This window comes from Lupinus angustifolius, unplaced genomic scaffold (assembly GCF_001865875.1).
Source record: "Lupinus angustifolius cultivar Tanjil unplaced genomic scaffold, LupAngTanjil_v1.0 Scaffold_436, whole genome shotgun sequence".
In the NCBI taxonomy this organism is placed as follows: domain Eukaryota; kingdom Viridiplantae; phylum Streptophyta; class Magnoliopsida; order Fabales; family Fabaceae; genus Lupinus; species Lupinus angustifolius.
This window is the reverse complement of record NW_017727837.1, coordinates 226,619-249,394: the sequence shown is the minus strand read 5'-3', so window position 1 is coordinate 249,394 and position 22,776 is coordinate 226,619. Positions and strand designations below refer to the sequence as shown.

General features: G+C 35.2%; 1 protein-coding gene and 1 long non-coding RNA gene across 2 annotated transcripts; one reads left to right on the top strand and one right to left on the bottom strand.

Moving 5' to 3' along the window:
- Window positions 1–299: 299 nt before the first annotated feature.
- LOC109341349 lies at window positions 300–2,219 on the top strand. Its single transcript, XR_002106938.1, has 3 exons — window positions 300–438; window positions 1,857–2,022; window positions 2,122–2,219. It is a non-coding gene; the product is annotated as an uncharacterized LOC109341349 (long non-coding RNA).
- A 16,326-nt stretch (window positions 2,220–18,545) lies between these two features.
- Window positions 18,546–20,547, bottom strand: LOC109341354 (polyubiquitin-like). The gene is made up of 2 exons (XM_019579257.1): window positions 20,405–20,547; window positions 18,546–19,830 (listed from the first exon to the last, which is right to left on the bottom strand). Exon 2 carries the CDS (start codon window positions 19,828–19,830, stop codon window positions 18,685–18,687), a length of 1,146 nt encoding a protein of 381 aa, XP_019434802.1. The 5' UTR covers window positions 20,405–20,547; the 3' UTR covers window positions 18,546–18,684.
- Between the last annotated feature and the right edge of the window lie 2,229 nt (window positions 20,548–22,776).

Genomic DNA, 22,776 nt, shown 5'->3' with positions numbered 1-22,776 from the left:
CATTTTTATATATTGAGATGTTGTTCTTCTACATTAAGAAAAGTTTAATGCTATGAGATCATTTTAATGAATATGTTTTCGCTTGTATGTTATTATCCAAATTAAGGTGTTACAATATCCAAATTTGGGAGTCGATTATGGATTGAGGAAAGTATTAGCATCTCATCCGTCCGTAATTAAACGGTACCTAACTGATTGCAATATTTATATACCCTCCATTTATTTGAAGGTAAATTCTCTAAATCCAAATATTTATTCTTTTATTTGGTGAGGGGTAAAACTTAAGGGTTAGGTTTTCTTCTTTTAGATTAGGATTTTGGGGAAAGTTGGGAAAGGGTCTCCCCGTATGGACGCGGTTTGGTGTCGGCAGTGGCACCATTCACGGAGATGGCCTGGATGTTCCATGTTTTGGATCAATTCCGATGACAATAATTCCAGGTTTGGTGTCGGCAGTGACTTTATTTTTTGTTAGAATGTTATGGATATATATATAGATGACAATTGGAAGTTAAAATGATGTTGTTTCTTGATTCAATTTGCCAATTGTATTGTTTCTTATTTAACCATTGTAAAATGCTTATATATGTGTATGATTATGATATCTATGTCCTTCTTGTAAATAGAAGTGAGTAGAGACATATTTGTGCTTAAGAATGTTTGCGATTTTAATATACAATTGAATGCATTTGTTGGGAACATTTGTATATTGGAAATGCATCACTAACCTGATGTAACTCACTACTTTAGTACACTTTCTGGCCTTTTTTCTTTTTCTCCTTACTGGCTTTATTGTCTATGGATGATGATGATGTTTGAGAATTGAAAAATTGTATACCTGTTTTTGTCCTCAAATTCCCCTTCAACCAGATTGTTATTGTTTACAATGAATATTTATTTTTTGGTTATCATGGTGTTGTGTGGAAAACTGGTGTTGTGTTGTGTTGGTTCTTTTTTTTGTGAGGTAGAGTGATGATTGATGAAGATGAAATAACATAAAGAGAAAGTTTTGGTTGCTAAAGAGGATAGGGTAGAAAAAAGTGTAGGTGTGGGTTACAGAGATAGAGAGAACCGTATATCTGAGAGTGTGAAGGTGGGGGCTATATGTTGTTAGAGGGAGGAAAAAGGGACACCTTTTTTTTGTTCATAATTGCTTCTTTGTGCAGTATTTTTCTCTAAAAAAATTTGGAACCCCCAACATTAACATAAACTCACCTATTAATAATTTGTTTTACACTAACCTAATAGTGGGCTAAACAACTTTTTTCAGTGTATTTTAATATTTTTCTTTTCATTAAAAAAACATTTTAAATTGGTTTATTTATTTATTATTTTTATAAATTTCGAGAAAAAGAATATTTATAAATATGTTTTAATTATTTAAAATTATATTTTCAAACAAAACTAAAATAAAATCATTTTATTATTAATTAGAAATTCAAATGGGATATTTAGAATATCCAATATATTTTGTTTATCTATTTTTTTTTCTAAATTCGAATTTAATTATAAAAATCAATAAAAAATATTTTTAATTATATTTTATTTATTTTATAATATAAATTCAAAAAATAAAAATAATATTTAATAAAAAGACATTTCTTATATTTTTTTTGAGGAAAATGAGTATAGTGCTTCCGGTTGTGAAAGGAATTGGAGTGTGTTTGAATACATCCATTCTAATAAAAGAAAGAGGTTGGAGCATAAAAAACTTAATAATCTTGCTTTTGTTCGTTACAACTTGAGATTACAACAAAGGTATTACTCTTTTATTCAAAATATGACCTTTGTTGTCGTTCTTTATATATTTATATGTAGCATGTATTTATGTTTGTATATAATAAAATCTATAAATGTAGGAGTATTTGAGGCATCAAAATTATGACCCAATAAATTTAGAAACATTTGAGGATCATTCTCATTTTATATTGGAGGAGTCACCACCATTTCTAACTGTTGAAGAGATTGAAGCTTTACGAAATGACCTTGCAAACATTTCCATCCAACCATCATTTGATGAAAGTGGTATGTTTTTTATTGTCTAATGATTATGTTTTTCATTGATTTCCATCAATTCCTTACTGTTTTAAATTGCTAACCATATGAAAACTGATATTATTGTAGATCAATTAAATTTAGAAGATGATGATGATGCACAACTCAACCCGATGGAGAATGTGAACCTGTATGAAGACAATGTGGGTCAAGCTTTAGACTCAAATGATGAAGAAATAGAACCTCGATATTAGACAACTTTGACTCCTTGGTGTTATTTTAATATTATTAACACCAAATTTATTTTTTGTAGACTGAGTGGTGAACTTATGTCATTTATTTATATTTTGTATTTTTTAAGTGATACTTTTGGATTGAATATGATCGGTTGATTCTTTAACCTTAATATAGGTAAAATGATATATCTATGTGCAAACTTATGTTGGATTTCCAACACATATAATGCTCCACCCAGAAACAGTGCCTTGAATTTTCCAATTATCAAAGTCATAAAGAAACATTTCTCTTGGAAAGATTTTGGTAATTTCTCTAAAGTTTACACGGGTAGCGTGCTATACTTTTGTAAATGCTTAATACTAACATCTGAAAACCCATCTTTTTGAGTACCTAGTGAATTTTTGTTGTTACAGGTTTTTATATATATGTATATAAAAAGATGTGTCCGGTTTAACCAGTATGCGGTTTAATTACTGAATCATCGGTTGAACCACTATACCAGTACCCTGACCAGTTTGATAACCGGTACAGTTTTAATAACACTGAATATGACAATGAACCTTCATAACAATCCCTGCATTCATTTTATACATCAAAGGTTATCTTGCTCATGTTGCTATCATGGCTTATGTACACCCTCATCATAAGCCTTTCTCTATTCATCAAAGGTTATTTCACTTCTGTTGAACAAAGATCAATCTTAATACTTTTTACCTTTTCTCTCTCTTTTGTTTTACAATATATATATATATATATATATATATGGATAGAAAGACACATACTTTGGTTCTATTTGTCATTACTATAAGCTACATGAAATCTCATAAGGTAGTTGAAGTTGAAATTTCATAAGTTAAGAGCCAAAAATAGCTAGTATACAACTTATACATACTGTAAAATTATGTGTTTCATCCATTGTTCAAATGATACTTCTTTATTTGCATATGATAATAATGAATTAGACTATATAATGAACAATTAGTGTGAGAAAATGCAGCAAAAGTGAGACGAAGATATAACCAAAGAGTGTGGTGTTACCTCAAATTCAAAAGATTAGAAGATGATATGTTGGTGGACGGAGATTGATGAAAAGTGAACCGAAGAAGATGATGGAAGAGTGTGGAAGAGATTGGAGAAGTGAAGAAGATGATGGAATGAGATTGGAAGAGAAGGGGAAAGTGAACCGTGGAAGAAGTGATTGGTTTGAAAAGGGGAAAGTGTAAACCCTCTTGGCCTCTTTGATGTGCAACACTGCAACTGGTCCTATTAAATAATTAAAATATTATATGTGCAAACCGGCCGGTTCAATGAAATTCCCACCGGTTCACCGGTTCTAACGAAATCCGACCGGTTTACATCGGTTTCAATACGTATCTGGTATAATACGCGTATCGTACCGGTTTGGGGACCGGTTCGCCGGTTTTCCCGTCGAACCGGCCGGTACGGTACAGTTTTAATAACTACGGACTTGGTAGATAAGACATTGGAGAAAGGTGGCAACGATCCAGAGGAGGTGGAAAAATCATTAAATTTTCTTTGCTTTGCACTCATGCATCATATTCAACTTGAGTGTTCCTTCCAACTTAGCCAACTAAGACCAGATCTCTTCATTTGCTTCATATTCATCCATCAATTTTTCCTCAAGAGGAGTGTCATAGGGGTACTTCAAAGCAATGATGTGAACTATTTCTTGCATATGAATTTATTTATAGCAAACATATGAGAAAAGACATTCATTGTGACAATTAAACATGTAAATTCGTCTAGTTTTATACATAAAGGATGAATTACTTGCTTGGACTATTGAACCGGAATTTTGTCACAAAGTTCTTTTCCTAACTCAGGCTAAGCATTTCCTCAAATAGAAAGTGTAACATCCCGAAAATTACTCCAAAAATCTTTCTTAAAAATGGGAAAAAAAATTTGAATAATGAAGCCATATAAAATTTATTTCCTTATATATGTTTCATTTTCGGAACATCACTTTAAGTAACATACAATGCGAAAAATCAAAAATCATTACCTAATGGTAACCAAAAATAACTCAATATAACTTTGAATAATACGTCATTAGAATATCAAAAAATGTTGGTATGAAATGGAATAACTTTGAATAATACTTCATTAGAATAGAAATGGAAATAGCTCCTAATGGCTGGCCCCAGCGTCTGCGGGTGTGCTGGAACACTCGCTTGGGTCCTCCTCCATCTTAGAGTTGGAGGAGAGGTTGACAACCTCAATAGAGTCCTCGATGTTGATCAACTCCACGCAGTCATCCTCTTCAGTCGTTGGCTCCTCTTCCTCCACCGCCATCTCCTCCTCTAGAACATAGGACGAATGTTGCGACGAAGTCACCACCCTTGCATCCGCCTGGAGGTCTGGCATTGTCCATCGGGTTGTTTTCCTCCATATTGGGGAACTGATCGTGTCGTTCCAAGTTTGTCGCCTCCTGGAAGGCCCTGCAGCATTCGGTCCCTGAGGGGTCACAGACTGAGTCGATGCCACAACAGGTTCCGGCCTTCGAGGGGGCATGGTAAAGGAAGCCTTCAGCTCCTCGTGATGGAAGGGAAAGCGCATGGAAGATCCATCACATACCATCCTAACTCAAAGGCACAAGGGCCTGTGTAGGTATAACGGTTTCTCTATATCATCCATGCCCTCTCCTAGAAAATCGAGAAGCGGCAACTCTGAATCCTGGCAGAACGATCCTTCTGAACAAAGCGTGAAAAGAAGACAAACATAAAGAAAAGGGAGTAAGACATCTAATGAATATTACTCATTGACGACGTGGAATTACACAGAATATTACATTCAGACAGACACACATAACATACACAATATATATATATCCCATACCTAAATGCAAATGATGAATGAAGTTATAACTCAAACCATGAGGATTAATATCCATGAGCTCAATGTATGAATGCTATGTTTATTTCATCCATCCTTACACCAATATCCTCCGAATAAACTATTCGAAAATAACTGAGAGTACATGTCCCATAAGAAGCCGATTTGAATGCACCAAACTATTCCTCGCAAGGATATATGATCGATATGTTCCAAAGAACTGTCTATTTCAGGATGGTGTCATATCAAACACTTTCTGGACATCCCTCTCATCGATCCTGATTGCAAAGAGGGGTTGTCAGAGATCGTCTAGTTTGCACTGTGAGAACCGTCCGATCGAACAGAATACCTCATCTAGGAATACAAGGGACTCGTCTCACCTAGACTCACCCTCAAGACTTTGCTGACGAATCACCGCCATTGTCGTCCCTCTCAACATCTCGGGGCTCGTTGGTCTTCCGTAAATTTCCTCTCCACTACTTCATTATCCATAATGAGACTAACTGAGATTAGCCGATTAAATCTTTTATTCATTCTTTTATATGATCGGCCCAACCCAAAGGAATGCTTCATGTGGGACCCGATATTACATCATCATGTAATAGAGGACTAACATCCTTACCACTATGAACCATCGCTGAATATCCTAGACGACCACATGGCCAAGCCTCTTACAATCAGACGACCTTGCTGCATGGTATCATGTAATCCTTTTCGGGCATTGCCCTAATCACGACATAACAGTTGGAAACCTTGCCCTAATCACGACATAACAGTTGCAAACCTTGCCCTAAATAGGCACAAGAACAAAGGTACTTGTATAAGTTTGTCGATTTTGGGCACCAAACTCAATCATATGAGTCACGATCTTTCCCAAGTGTAAACACACTTTACACCCAAGCTAGGATTGTTTCCTAAGCAATCAAACTATCAAAAACAGACAAAAATATTGTATGTATCTCGCTCAAGCGAGAGAATGTCGCTCAAGCGACAAACTCATCAAAATACACTCAATTCTCTTCCTGATTCTTGCCCAAGTGAGGGACTATCGCTAAAGCGACAATTCCATCAAAAATTGGTCAAAATACCTGTATGGTCCTCGCCCGGGCGAGGTACGATCGTCTGGGCGCCAATAACGCCCAAAACAGACCCAACAACCTATCTGGACCTCGCCTAGGCGAGAAACGCTCGCCCATGCGAGGCTGGCTCACCTAGGCTAGGGGTTGCTCGCCCGGGCGCCAATTTGGGGCCTCATCTTCTACTTTTCCCTCGCCCAGGCGATACTGGCTTGCCCGAGCGAGGTGGTCCAGTTACCATGACCATTTAGTTTCTCGAGTGGTGTTCCTTCATGGATAACTACCACAATACTTGATATTTTAAGCTATCCTAAGCATACAACTTAAGAAAGTATCTGTAAAAAATCCATGCACACAAATATTTGATTAAGTACAAGTTTTCTTAATACACCAATATAACTCCAAACTTTTGAGATAGTTTAGGAGATCTGGGTATCATATTCAGACACCATTATGTCACGATGTATTCTCCCTCACCTTGTTGTCGTGTACTTGATTTCCCTTACGAGAGAGTGGGTTTATCGTCCAACTTCAAAAGCTTCGAAACTAAACACACAAAAACAATTTAGTGATTTGCGAATCAATTTTACATGATAACCCTAAAGTAAAAACATTGTTTAACACTTTAATCCATTTATGAACTCAACGACTTTCATCCATCCAATCCAATATTCATATTTTTGAACCATCCTTTATCCTCGAAAGTATTGTTCTCGATTTCCAATGTTTTCCAAGGTAAGTTTTTAATAAAGTTTACACTTTTATCACCTCATAGATTTATATTTTCATGGAGACTTTTTAAGCCATACTTCACCATTTTAAGGTAAGTTTCTTAATCCAAGTCCACACTTTTTAAATCAATATCTCCCAAGTTGATATTACCATTTTAAAGTAAGTCATCTTAAGTAGATTCCATATTTGAATAAAAGGTTTTCATGGTCATTTCAACACCTTCTTGATAGTGTTGATCTCATACTTAAAACAACATTTAAAATCAGCATTTCTTAAGTTACACTTACCACTTTAAAGTAAGCTTACCTTATTATTGTTCATCTATAACACTTCAACCATCCATGACTTGAACTTGGAAGTCAAAGAATATCATTTATTAATCAAACTTTTAACTCATAATATTTTAAAACAACACTTTTTCACAAAAACTCATCCATATTTCGAAGTTAGAAACTAAACTTTTCCTAAACACATATAGGCCATGATTTAGACCTAATGCTAAGGGAAGTTTTGATCTTTCAACTTATCATTAAACAGGTTCCTTTGATAACAAAATCATCCCCTTTGAAATAAATTCAAACTTCAACATAAAAAATATATCATTCTAAACTTGTTCAAGGCTATGGTTTTTCAAGCAAAAAACAAGTGGAAAAGTCCAAACTTTGCATGGTTAGGAAAACTCCTTAAAGGTTCCTTTGATATAAAACCATCATCTTTAACCATGTTCAAATACCAACAAACATACAAAACTTCCTAAACATTAAAAACAGCCTCATGAACACAAAGAGTTCATGGCTTCAAAATAACTTTCTTAGTTCAAGAAAATATATATTTGGAGTTTTAAACATAAAAAGAGTTAGAAATATTATTAAACATTTAAACGGTTGAAAATGTTCATAATATACATATAAACATCATACTAAAATTTTATAAACATCTAATGGTTAGATCTTAAGAGATGAAGAAATCAAAATGAAGAACCATGAAGAACTACCTTGAGAGTTCTTTAGAAAATTCAAAGTGAAGAAAGAGTTTGAAAATGCCAAGGGTTTCTCCTAAGCTAGCGTTGACTCCTTTAAAGAAAATAAATCAGATTTTGAAGTGGGTAAAGACCATAGGTTTCTTCCAAAGAGTTGATTGTGTAAGAGGTAGATGAGTGATTTTTGGGATTTTGTGTAAGATGATATGTACTTTTGCTTGTTTAACAAGCAAGTCTCTTACATGAAAGTGATGTTACGTTTTTGGTGAACCATTCTCGATTAAACCATGTTTGAGTATTGTGGGCTAATACTCGGTCGGATATTAAAAATCTGCCAATTTCGGTTTACGGTTAGAACTTTGAAACATTGAATTCAGAGTGGCAAATATTTAGAAAAGCCTTATGGACGAACTTGATGTCTATCTTGACTGGAAATAATATTTCGAAACCAATGGCGCAATCAAAATTCTATTCCGAGTTATGGAATTCAAAAGCACGTTATTAGGCGGAATTCGGGCGAATTTGGGCCCGAGAGCAGCTCAAAAACCTTTTTCGTCATAAAAAATTACGAAAATTTTCCATAAAACATAAAATCACAAATCAAGACTACCACTAAACTATGGTTTATTTCTAAAATTAATTTCTCAAATTAATCATTGATTAAATAAAAAATTAATAAAACATACACAAAAAATTCACGGTGTTACAGAAAGTAAGCAGTAAAAGTAAAATAAGAATAATTCATAAAGGTCAAGTTATTTGTTGGGTTTATTCAAGTGTGAAATCCCACATTGGATATGTGTAGGAATGGCAACGGGGCGGGGCCGGGTTTGCATATAACCGAACCCAAACTCGAAATTCAAAACCCGAACCCGAAACCAACGGGATTGAAAATAAAGATATCATCCTCGAACCCATTGGGATTCGGGTAACCCAAACCCGAAAAAAATCCGAAAATTATATATGTACTAAGAAAAGTATGATATCATTTTCGTTTCATTTTTCTCTCGCATTTCTATATTCTCTTGTATTATTTCATTTATTTTATGTTTAAAGATCCAATAGCATCAAAGTAAAATTAGATATTAAAAACAATGGACACATGATAGAAATTTCAATTTTAAATTGAATTACATTACTTTGGGGCGGGTTCGGGTTAGGGTCTTTGCTCTACCAAACCCGGACCCGAAAATTAAACCTGAACCCAATCACATCGGGTATTCCCCATTAATTTCGGGTTCGGTTTGGGCGGGTACCCACGAGTTCGGTTTTCATTGCCATCCCTAGATATGTGGGGAGGAGCGAAAGAGTTTATAAGTAGAAAAGGCTCGTGGAACTAATGCCTTAAGAATTTGGTTCAAGACGTGGTGTCTTACTTGTGACTCTACACTCTTACCATACTTCGCTAGCAATGAAAGTCATCAGTGGTTTGAAGCTCCCCGGTAGCAGTTTGGTTCAACAAGTGGTATCAGAGCCGACGGTTCACTTGGGACATGGTTCACTTAAGGGGGAGTAGACTGAAAAGTGTGTGGTACCCACACTTGAGGAGGAGATTGTTGAGTTTATTCAAGTGTGTAGTCCCATATTGGATATGTGGGGAGGAACAATAAAGTTTATAAGTAGAAAAGGTTCATGGAGCTAATGTCTTAAGGTTTTGGTTCAAGACGTGGTGTCCCACTTGGTACTCTCTATACTCTTCCATACTCCGTTAACAATGAAACTCCTCGGTGGTTGGAGGCTCCCGGTAGCAGTTTGGTCCAACAAGAAGTGTTAAATTAACCTTATGAATTAAGGTAATTTTGGTACTTAACAACTTTCCTCAACTTAAGACATTGTTTGTCCCCAAACAAGAACAAAGTCAAGTCTCAAATAAAGCAATAAGTTTTCAGAAAATTTTGGAGTTTATCATACTAATCATTCCCATCAAAGTAATATCAACTTTCATCCCAAAACAATATTCAAGCATAAAAAAAATGTAGATTCTACACACTTAGGCTTTTTCAAACCAATTCAACAAATATCCAGTTCTGATGGTGATATATTTTCAGCAAGCAATCAAATTGTTCATCAACCAAGAAGGGCATCATAGTGTCAACTTATATATAGGTGTATATATGTATCTCTCAAATTAAGCATAAAGATAACATGAAATAAAATTTGGCATACATCTCATACAATTAGGAGCAAAAGTTTCAACATGAATCACTAAGGTCTTTCTTGGATTGTAATGTGGTTGGGCTACAAGCAACATGGTTTTTCAAGATACAAAAGTTCTAATAAGCTAAGAGAGCTAATTATAACTTATGTATCAATTTCTACTTGTACTATGTTGAAAGAGTTTTCTAGCTACTTTATTCAGGCAAGTTTCTGATTGATTTATTTAATGACAGTCGATTCTTTGCTCGCCATCTCAGCTTTGTTGGAATAATTTCCAACGCTGGTATAATGGTTTCAAGAATGTTCTTATAATCAAAACAAAAGTAGCTTTATTGAATTTAGCAATTTAACACAAATGATAATGAGTGATATTTATTTTTGTTTTTCTTTATTAACCACACTATTTCCTTATGGAAGGTTGGTAAAGAACAAATAAATAAAGTAATAAAGTTATAATTTAACGGTAACACTTCTTTCGAAGGGTTGGTATAAAGAATAAAGAATAAAATAATAAATAAATGTTAGTTGCGGAAATGTAATTGACAGAAAATAAATGTTAGTTGTGGAAAGTAAATGACAGAAAGTAAAAGTTAGTAGTTAGATCACTCATTATAACTATGTATTTTTTCCTTTTCACAAAGATACAATTTATGAATTAAATTGCACTTTGATTCAAGGTTTCTTTCTTTGTCAACATATAAATTTATAAGTTAACACTTTACTATTTTACATTGCATCTCTTTCAAGATTCAATTGTAGTATAATATAGGGTTATGTCGAACCACAAGTAATTACCTAATAGAATATTATTTTAAACATGCTATATTAATAATAAAGTTTTGGACATATTTTTGGTTTGATTTTGTTTATGGACTTTGAACAAGTAAACATAAATAAACATAAACAAATATTATGCACAAATTCTTGAGGGGAAAATTTAGTTTGAATGATGAAAATATTTCTTAACATGCTTATATGAAAAATGTTTATAAAAGTTATGTGTTATACTTTGGTTATTCCAAACATCAGTTCATAAAATTTTCCCCAGTCCCCCGGCGAGAACAAGTGATTTTCAAACCTTACAAAATACACTAATCAATAGAAAACAACCACTCGACGAAATAAGTTGTCACGTCTTATTTCAGGCTCCATAAACATTGATTAGCCTTAATTACAAGTTGCTTAAAATAGATGCTTTGATTTGGAAAATGAAATAAGGTGTATTTCTACTTTTTAGTTCATTTGTCAAGACTTTAAAAAGAAGCATTTTGGATCGTGAAATCAGGTTTTAGGTGATCAAGCTACAACCGCATTAAGCACTTCCTAAAAAATTGAAATTTCCAAAGTAATAACTTAAACATGATTCAATATAATGAAACAATAAATTAAAAGAAATATTAGTGAGCCAAAATTCAACTAAAAGTTAGGAGCATTAGCCATCTTAATCCAAATATTTAAGACACTTTACATGCATAAATGATATTGCAAAATGAACTTTTACATCTCATTTGATTACTCCTTCTCCTCTTGAATTAAGGAGAAACTACAAAAATAAACTTACCTAAACTACTTTGGAGAAGAATTCCTCTAAGAAATTACAAAGAAGAAGTAGAAGAAGAAAGAGTTTCGGATTCTAGAGAGAAATGTAGAATGTGTTGATGAGAAAATGTAAAAGTGAAAAGTGTCAAGGATTGCACTAGCAATGTTTTTCCGATGTTTTGATGAAGACAAGGAGTTAGTAAAAGCTTGAAGATGACTCAACAATCAACATGCCTATAACTCAAGGGTCATATCTAGACTAGGTTATATCAATAGAGTTATATTTCTAAGTAGTCTGGGATGTGTGCCTTAGTTAGTGAGTCTAGGTTAGGTAAACCTAGATGCAAGTCTTATAAGCCATAAATGTTGACATATCATATTCATGAGGCATATCATCTAGTTTATTATGTGTTCATGCATTAATCATACATGTTATATGTGCATATTAGGTATAACATAATTGCTAAAACATGTATAGGTGTCAAGCATAACATATAATTAGTTTATCATTTAATCATGTATTGAAATATCCTGGTTAATCGATTAACTCCAAGTCTTAATCGATTAACGTGTTAGTTGGTGTTTTCTATTTTAACTGCGTAACTGAAAAAAACAGTTTGTGGAGCCAAATCTGTTTTGTATAAATTGTGTTAAATTGCTGAAACGTGTAGTATTGCATATCATTGTTAGAAACTATTAGAGAGCATATTTTTTCTGTGATTTAATGCATCATATAGGCAGAAGAGAGATGCATGTGTGAGAAAGAGAGATTAACATGCATATTTGATTCTGAATATTGTATAATTCGTGACGTTTTATCTAATAATGTAAAGTTTGTCGGCTATCGTGTTAATAACATATATATGGTTGTCCTGGAGGATGTCACTTCTCTTTTCTCAAAATGTTTTATTTCAAAAGAAGATGACATCTGGCTTTGGCATAGGCGGGTCGCTCACATTCATGTGAAGCATCTAGAAAAATGATCTAAAAGTAATTTGGTTGTTGGTCTACCAAAATTTGATTTTAAAACTCAGGATTCTTGTGACATGTGTCAAAAATGTAAGCAAGTTAAGAATTCTTTTGGTAAAAAGAATGTGATATCCACTACTAGACCTTTGGAGCTTCTCCATATGGACTTGTTTGGACCATCACAGATCATGAGTTTTGGTGGAAATTTTTATGCTTTGGTAATTGTTGACGATTTTTCTAGATGCACATGGACCCTATTTTTGGCGTCTAAGAGCGATGCATATAAAACTTTTAAATGTATGGCCAAACAAATTCAAAACCATTTTAACCTTAAAATTGTTTACATACGATCCGACCATGGCGGAGAATTTGTATAAACTAAAAAGATACAAGATTGCACAATTTATCTAACACTCATTTCATTCATCAATGTTGAAATTACAGAATTCAAATACATAAGGGAAATACATAAGCAAATTACAGAAGTAAAACAAAAAACTTACAAATAAAACAAGAAATGGGACTACGGATTCTCTAAATCCCTAAACATCTCTTCCCAAGAGGGAGTATACCATTCCCCTCCTAGATAATTAGGCATGTCCCTAGGCCAAGGAGCTCTAGCCTCATAGTCAGGTAAGCTAGGCCAGTTGACCCGCCCAGCATAAGGTGAACCATCCAGGTTCAGAGCATTGTCAAATTGATCCAGAACCTCATACACCATGTAGGTGCATAGGCGGTTGGATGTTTGTTGCCTAAACGGGTGCTCAAAATTCGCCTAGTTTCGGGTATAGGATTCCCAGGTTGTTGCATATGCAGTCGGACTGCCCAAAGGTGGGTTGTCTCGGGGAGCCTGGCCTTAACTTAGGTTTAGTTTGGTCGGGGTCAGGGCTCACAATATGACTCGAGCTAGAAACTTCGACTTCCATCCCAAAACAGAACTTTTGGATATAGTTCGTGTCAATGGAAGCCTTCAAACTATTTTGTGGGGGGATGAGAACGTCAACCCCCGCCTTGGCACAAAGGCCAATGATCAGCCTAGGATATCATAGGGGTTTGGTAGCACCCCTAGCCTTTGTGGACTCACTGGCCACAAACTGATACATCTCATTCGAGACGATGGTTGCCATATTCACCATCCTCTTGTCCATGATGTAGAAGGTTAAGTAGGCCTTCGCCATTAAAATATCAGAGATATGGGAGACTAGATAGATGTTACACAGAATGAAGTAAGTTCATATCCTTGTAAGGGGGTTCATGTCCTTCCTCATGATGTGCAAGGGAACACTGACATGGTTAGTGTCATAAGTGTGGGCCATTAAGCATAGCAACCTCGTTGCATCACCCCACATGGGTTTAGTGTCGAGATACACATCATGCTTCATTTTCTGGATATCATCCCTCTCATTTAGGGAGAAGGTGTATGGATTATAGAGGTAATTGTTGATGGTGTCCATGTCAAAGGGTATCGCCTTGCCTCAGACCCATGATATCTTCTCATGAGGCTCCTTAGGTGTGGGGCAAGCGTTCGCATAGAACTCGTGAACAATATCCTCATTATAGCTCTTAGGCGGCTTGATCTCGAGAAGGAAGGGGTCATAGTCTTCCTTTCCAACTCCACTCTCCTCTCATCCAACACTTTCTGATTGGCCTCATCTTGGTATTTTTCAAATTCGGTCCTCTCTAGAAAGTGGGAAGGACCGTAGCCCCCAACACTTGATTGCCCCCTTGTTAATTGGGACTTCTTTTGGCTCATATTTTCATTTTGGACTCGTTTAGGGGCGATTGTATTACTCAAATATGTGTAGAATGGATTCGGGAAGTCGAGAGAAGGTTTGGTGTGGAGCCTCCATGCTCCACTTCTAAATTTATAAGGTTGAGCACAAGTCACTACGCTCAACACAGCCCTGGTGCTTAAAAGAAGATGAGTGTCAATGATGTGAACATGGCACTGATTCTATATTCCAAGTAACCATTGAGCAAGCACGGTCTAACCATTTCATGATTAAGAACTGATCTTACCTCCACACTTTTACCTTTATGATCCTCAACCTCCAGGCTGGGAGGTTAGTACTCAGTAGTCATTAGTATAGTAGGCACTTCCTCAATTTGAGGAACTTGGATATTACTTAAGTGCAAGCTTATCACACTAACTTGAGTCTATAATTTCCTCAATGATGCATCAGTCCTCCTTTGATTCTCCATAGTCAACTCCATGAATTTCTGAAGGGTATCTTCCATGTGAGTTTTATCTAGGTAAGAATCCTCCATGTACTGCACCTCATCGTTAAAGATTGATGGGAAATACATGGTTGAATGATCACCATGATATATCACACAAGTTACCCTGGGTTGGAATATGGTCATCTTCCACTTGAGTAGTTCCAATTGTTGTGAGAGCACTCTATTCTGAGCTAGAAGCTCAACACAAACGAATGAGTCGTGATCAAACAACTCATAATCCATACTGAACTTTAAGTTGTAAACAAACAAAAACTCCACATAGATTAGTACTTCAAATAACATAAAGCAAAAAATTAACAAAAATACAAAAATGCTTAGAACAGTAATCTAATAATACAATGTTATAGTTAGACACATGTTCCCCAACAACAACGCCATTTTGCTATACTGACAATAAGGGTAGAAAAATTACACCTTTGGTGTCTCAAACAAGTAAAAAAAGGTAAGACATTGTTGTATCCACAAGAACTTGTTAACTCAGCCTTTCAAAATCAAATTACTATCTTGAGCTAGTTTTCAAAAGGGTTTTCAAATTTTTTTGGTTTGGTTGAAAAGTTTTGATAATAAAAGTGTTGGAGTTTAGATGTGGGATTAACTAACTATTCATATCGATAAATTTTCAAACAAACAAGCAATGTAACAAATATTATTATTTCACACAATATTTGACCTCAAACGAGCTAAGAATCAATGTTTTGGTCTATTTAGCAACTCAAGAAATAAAGCCTAAACATTTAACACAAGATTAATGATTATGACACACATGCAAACATCTATTCCTAGTAACAATGTATATGAGTTGAGATTAACGCACACCCTCAATTGTATTAGTCATCAATGTCTTGGTCTATACTAACACTTTACCGACATAGATCTGTCTAGTAACTAAATTGATAAAATTAGAGTTTAGTTTATGAACCATCAAGCATGTCTCTATGTGTTGTGTTTATTCAAGTGTGAAGTCACACATTGAATATGAGGGAAAAAGTGAAAGAATTTATAAGTGGAAAAGACTCATGAAATTAATACTTTAAGGTTTTGGTTCAAGACGTAGTGTCTCACTTGTGACTCTTCACTCTTTCCATACCTGGTAATAATGAACTCCCTAGTGGTTGGAGGCTCCGCGATCGCAGTCCGGTCCAACAAGTGGTATCAGAGCAGATGGTTCGGTTGGGACATGATGGACTTAAGGGGAGCGGACTAGAAAGTGTGTGGTACCCGCATTTAAGGGAATTGTTGGGTTTATTTAAGTGTGAAGTCACACATTGGATATGAGGGGAGAGGTGAAAAAGTTTATAAGTGGAAAAGGCTCATGGAACTAATACCTTAAGGTTTTGGTTCAAGATGTGGTGTCTCACTTGTGGTTATTCACTCTACTCATATCCCGCTAACAATGGAACTCCACAGTGGTTGGAGGCTCCCCGATTGCAGCCTCGTCCAACACTATGTCTAGTAACACACATCATCAAGTTTGAGAGTTTTCAATGCAAATATAAATCAATGTCTAACAAAGATATGAGCAAAGACATTCATTGTGACAATTAAATATGCAACTACGTCTAATTTTATGAATAAAGGATAAATTACTTGCTTTGGACTATTTAACTGGAATTTCTTCACAAAGATATTTTCTTAACTTAGACTAAGCATTTCGTCAAACAAAAAGTAAGTAGTAAAAGTACAACAATAATAGTTCATAAAAATCATGTTATTTCATTCATAAATCGAATTACAAAATATATCAATGAATAATTAAATCAATCTCAGCTAAGAAGTAATCTAGTCAAGTATTTTCATACATAATTTTGATGAAAATGGAATTCAGAATTTGAGTTCATGGAGATGTGTCAATCTCTCCATGAACATCAAAGATCCTCATTATTCTTACTTTTTAATATTTACATCCTATTTTGAACTTGCATAAATCTATAAACTAAGAAGATCATAAGTCATTATAAGAAAATACATTGTTCAGAACTCGATACCTAACTCTCGAGGTAAATCTATATAAAAGTATATCTTCAAATATCATCTTGGGCCTCTTTTTATATTTCTCAATATTGACTCATGCGCCTAGCGCAACAATGGTGCGTGGAGTGCACCTCTTCTCGCATCAGACCTTTCGTTTGGCTTCTTCCACGCTAAGCGCCACTGCGTTGAGCGCAATGGAGTTGATCTGAGTCTTTTGCATGCTTAGCCCAAATTTGGCTCATTATTAGCCCAATTCATCTTTTTTTGACCCGGAACAATTTAGAAGCTTGGAAAATGGGATTAATACAAATCTCAAATATGATTATATAAAGTAAGTATTTAGAATCGAGAAGTACTAAATTAACCTTATAGGTTAAGGTAATTTTGACACTTAAATAGTGAATTTGCAGAACATTCACTGACGTTAAAGTACGGAGCACCTTCAACTCAACTGCAATGTATTGAGCTTGTAGGTTTGTGATTTTTTTAAGGCACTAGTTATATCTTACAAGAGAAACATATCCAGATCATAAAGTGTGTTGAGTTTCATTAAATGCATTGTCATACTATTCATTAGCATATGTTCTCCCTCTATTGTCTATCATAGGTGTGTCTCAGTGACCCTCACAAGTTATCTTTAACTAAGGAGCTTCTATGCAATGTGCTTGGTGATGGCAACAAGAAGAGGGTGCAAAAACTGTGTCATGTTAGGTACATGTACATCCGTATGTTTATTCTAGTTGTCTTTGCCTAGTTCAATATATTTTCAGATAAACTAAGAATCTTCAATTACACTGTAAGAAGTAGTGCCCCGGCTTGCTTGTTTCAAGAGTAAGAAACCTCAAAATACAAACAAAAGATAATTAATTACATTGCATTATGACGAAGACTGTTTTAAGCAGAAACCTATTTTAGTTTTTTTAGATTGAAGGCAAAAAAGTTTAAAATGAATTATTCAAAGGTCTTCCTTTAATAAGATGATAATTAAGACATTGTGATTTTAATCCGTTGGCATAAAGCTTGAGAATGGTTCATGATGCCACTACATAGTGGATAATATTAAATGAAAACCACGGTGGACGAGTCTCTACTTTCCGTTTAAATTACAAACATGTTATTATCTCAAGCAATATTAGCTTAAATTACAGACATGTTGATGCTTCGAAAAAGAAGGCTGTAAAATTAAACTTCCTAACAAAAAGTGAATCGGAGAAAACAATGAAGTACTTCAAAAATATTTTTGTATTTTGTATAGTGAATGTGATACAGAAAAAATATGGCATGCCCCGGCCACAATCTAGTCATCAAATCAATAAATAGGCCAACCAAATTCTCTATACATAATCCTGAATACACCTGGGGACCCCCCTAATTTAGACATGAACCTCAAGATTCCACAAAATAGCATCCCTGCCATTACCCAACCACCCTTTACTTCATTAGCATCTCAACCCTACTTCATCTTCTACCCACCCACCCTTAAGAGTCTTGATTTCAGACTTCTTGTTAGTATCAAGCATCTTGAATATTTACAAATCCAAGGGATATTGAATATTAAACTAAATTATTCACGAACTATTACGAACAAGAAATGTCACTACCACACAACCTCATAATCTCATACCAAAGTCCATCTTAACAATGTAAATCCATGTCCCTCTATCAAATACTCAAACCAGAATTAACACATTCAAAAAACATGACTAATCAACATGTTGTGAATCATTCAACCAAAATGCAATTATAATATACCATGCGATTATATTATACCATGCAATTAGGCTATTACACTATAGACATCAGCAACGAAATTTCACATAGCATAAAACCAGGTCCAACTTATTTAAAAGGTCCACCACATAACCAAACACGACAGACATCAAGTTCTGAAATTAAAAAAGCAACATAGACTTGGGCTAGATTTCCTTCAATCCACAATTACAATCCACCACGAAGACGCAGCACAAGGTGAAGGGTGGACTCCTTCTGAATGTTGTAGTCAGCAAGGGTCCTTCCATCTTCAAGCTGCTTTCCAGCAAAGATCAACCTCTGTTGGTCTGGGGGGATTCCTTCCTTATCCTGAATCTTTGCCTTCACATTATCAATAGTATCCGAACTCTCAACCTCAAGAGTAATAGTTTTCCCAGTCAAGGTCTTCACAAAAATCTGCATGCCACCCCTGAGACGAAGAACCAGATGAAGAGTGGACTCCTTCTGGATGTTGTAGTCTGCAAGGGTGCGGCCATCTTCGAGCTGTTTACCAGCAAAGATCAGCCTCTGCTGGTCTGGAGGAATGCCTTCCTTGTCCTGGATCTTCGCCTTGACATTATCAATGGTGTCAGAGCTTTCTACCTCAAGAGTGATTGTCTTTCCAGTAAGGGTCTTCACAAAAATCTGCATGCCTCCCCTGAGACGCAGCACAAGATGAAGGGTAGACTCCTTCTGGATGTTATAGTCAGCAAGGGTACGGCCATCCTCGAGCTGTTTTCCAGCAAAGATCAACCTCTGCTGGTCTGGGGGAATGCCCTCCTTGTCCTGGATCTTAGCTTTAACATTATCGATGGTGTCAGAGCTTTCAACCTCAAGGGTGATGGTCTTTCCAGTAAGGGTCTTGACAAAGATCTGCATACCACCACGGAGGCGGAGGACAAGGTGGAGCGTGGACTCCTTTTGGATGTTGTAGTCTGCAAGGGTGCGGCCATCCTCGAGCTGTTTTCCAGCAAAGATCAGCCTCTGCTGGTCTGGTGGAATTCCCTCCTTATCCTGGATCTTGGCCTTAACATTATCTATAGTGTCAGAGCTCTCAACCTCAAGGGTGATGGTCTTGCCAGTGAGGGTCTTCACAAAGATCTGCATACCACCACGGAGACGGAGGACGAGGTGGAGAGTGGACTCCTTTTGGATGTTGTAGTCGGCGAGGGTGCGGCCATCTTCAAGTTGTTTTCCAGCAAAGATGAGACGTTGCTGATCCGGTGGGATCCCTTCCTTGTCTTGGATCTTAGCCTTAACGTTGTCAATGGTGTCAGAACTCTCAACTTCGAGAGTAATGGTCTTGCCGGTGAGGGTCTTGACAAAGATTTGCATCTGCACAATCATAGAAACAGATAGATCAAAACCAAGCCTCTAAAAAGAATCAATAACGATAAAATAAAAAACAACACTAAAATTACAAAAAATCCATATCCACAAAGATGATCAGGATAACATATTTGTGATTTAACCAACAATTGGACCTAGATGAATCACAATCCTAGACACAAGATTAACCCTAACAATCTAAATATAAATTAGGATAGTCAACGGAAACTGCAATTTAATAACGGATCTAGAGAAATTCATTCAGGAAAAAATTATTAGGATGAACAAAACGCAGAACACAAGAACAAGATCATAGGCTTCAGCTTAAAAATTATCAGAGAAAACCTAAATAAAAAAAGCGATTCACTCCAAACGATTAATGAAAAACACAGATCTGAATGAAATTTTGGATTCAAAATACAATCAAAACTTTTAATACGGACAATTTCAAACAGATCTATCTTCATCTTTAAAAAATACAATAGAAGAAAATCAAACATTAAAACCTAACAAACGAAAACTAGACTGGAAAGGAAAATCGGAGAGATAACATAAAGAAATAGAGGAAGGAAGAAGATACCTTGAAGGATAACGGTGATCGGAGAGAACGAGAGAGGTAAGAAAGAATTAAAATGAATTATGCAATGAAACAAGGGATTGGGGTCAATTTTATAGAAGGAGGTTGCTACATTTGTTACGTTAAAGGAGTGGACATGATGTGTTAGCCAATACAATTGAGACGCGTGTTGAGATAAGGTGGAAGATTGGAACGGCAACTTTGGCGTGACGTAAGATGGTAGGAATGCGTTTGTTGAGAGACTCCACCCACCTTCCTTCATTTCTTTTTAAATTTCAAATGGTGAGTAGATATGGCAAAAGGGCCTCTATCCTCATTGGTTTAAGGGATAATTAATGTTTTTAAATAATTAATACAAATGAGTAATGAATAATGGAGTAATTATATATAAATCTTTATATTGACATATATAAATATTACACTATGTTGTTAATCAATATACATAAATATGAATAATGTTATTTATGTACATTTAAATTTATAAATATGTTTGAATCACTAATAATAAATAGATAATGTATTATTATTAAAAAAATACTAGTGTGTTGACAAGTACTATTCTATTTGTTAACTCACTTTCCTATCATTTATAATGTGTAGTTTGTATGTCGTAAATGTCAAATATTATATTTTATGTTAAATATTTATAATCTACAGTTAAATTTATTCGATTGGTGTAATGTTTGTTCATATTCTATATTAAAAATTGATAGTTATAATGTAAGAAAGAAGAAATAGTTAACCAAATTACAACCATGGATAGTTATTTGTGTTTTTCCTTTATAAATAGACTAGCGTGTTGGCATGCACTGTCGTGCATGTCAACTCGCTTTCCTATCGTTTGTAATGTATAGTTTGTATTTTATAAATTCAAATATAATTTTTTGCGCTAAATTTACGGTTGAATTTATTCAATTGGTCTAATATTCAATTTTTTAAATACACTTTTAAAATAAGAAGATAATAAGGATAAAATAAGAAAATAATATTATATAGTTTTTTAAATTCCACTATGTAAAAAAGAAGAGTACAAGAAATCCTCTTATAATGATGAGGACAAATGACAATATTTTTTCTCACAAATACTCTCTCAAATGGAACAAGAATTCTCACCAAGAATGCACTCACAATATATGTGTAAATGAAAGAGATGTTGTGTGTTGTGAAGATGATTTTGAAGCTCTCTATATGTGTCCTTTTATAGGCAAGCAAAGTCTTGGTATCTTGGATTCCAAGCATTGGATGCTTGGAAACAAAGCCATAAAAGTGACATAAAATGCCCTTAAAGAGAGCCATAAAATTGTCATAAAATTCTTTTAAGGCATAGTAATGAGAGGCATCTAACAATCTCCACCTTGGCTCGAATTTGATAAGTTGCTCATCGCCAAATAATGCCCCGAAGGGCACTCAAGTGCTGTAGAGACCAACCAAGTCCAAGCAAAGTTGGAACTTGGTATTCGGAAGTGGCTTGGTAAGTATATCTGCTGGATTCTCTGATGTGTGAATCTTTTCCACCATAATTTCACCAATAGCAACAATATCTCGGATAAAGTGACGTTTTATATCAATGTGTTTGGTCTTGTCATGATAACGATTATTCCTGGTCAAATGAATAGCACTTTGACTATCACAAAACACTGTAAGAACACCCTGTATTAGACCAAGTTCATTTACCAAACCTCGGAGCCAAATAGCCTCCTTCACACCCTCCGTTGCTGAAATATATTCTGCTTCAGTCGTAGACAATGCAGCAATGGACTGAAGAGTAGCTTTCCAGCTAATAGCACTATTACAGAGAGTAAAGATGTAACCAGAAAGAGACCTCCTTCTGTCAATATCACCACCATAATCCGAATCAACATAACCTACAACGTCATCAGTTGTAGCCTTGTTTCTGTCAAATACCAAGCCAATACCAGAAGTACCTTTTAGATACCGAAAAATCCATTTTACAGCACTCCAATGATCCTTTCCAGGATTATGCATATATCGACTTACCATGCTAACAGCATATGCTAAATCAGGTCTAGTGCACACCATAGCATACATAAGACTACCAACTGCACTAGCATAAGGAATATGTGACATACGCTCCATCTCTTCCTCTGTATGTGGGCAAAGATCTAAAGATAACTTGAAATGTGCAGCAAGTGGAGTAGAAACAGGTTTACAATTATTCATATTAAACCTTTCAAGCACTCTTTCAATATATTTCTCTTGGGATAAAAACAATTTACCAGCTTGACGATCCTTGTGAATCTCCATACCAAGAATTTTCTTGGCTGCACCTAATTCTTTTATCTCAAACTCATAATTGAGTTGAATTTTCAATTTCCGGAACAAAGACTTGTCACGTGAAGCAATTAGCATATCAT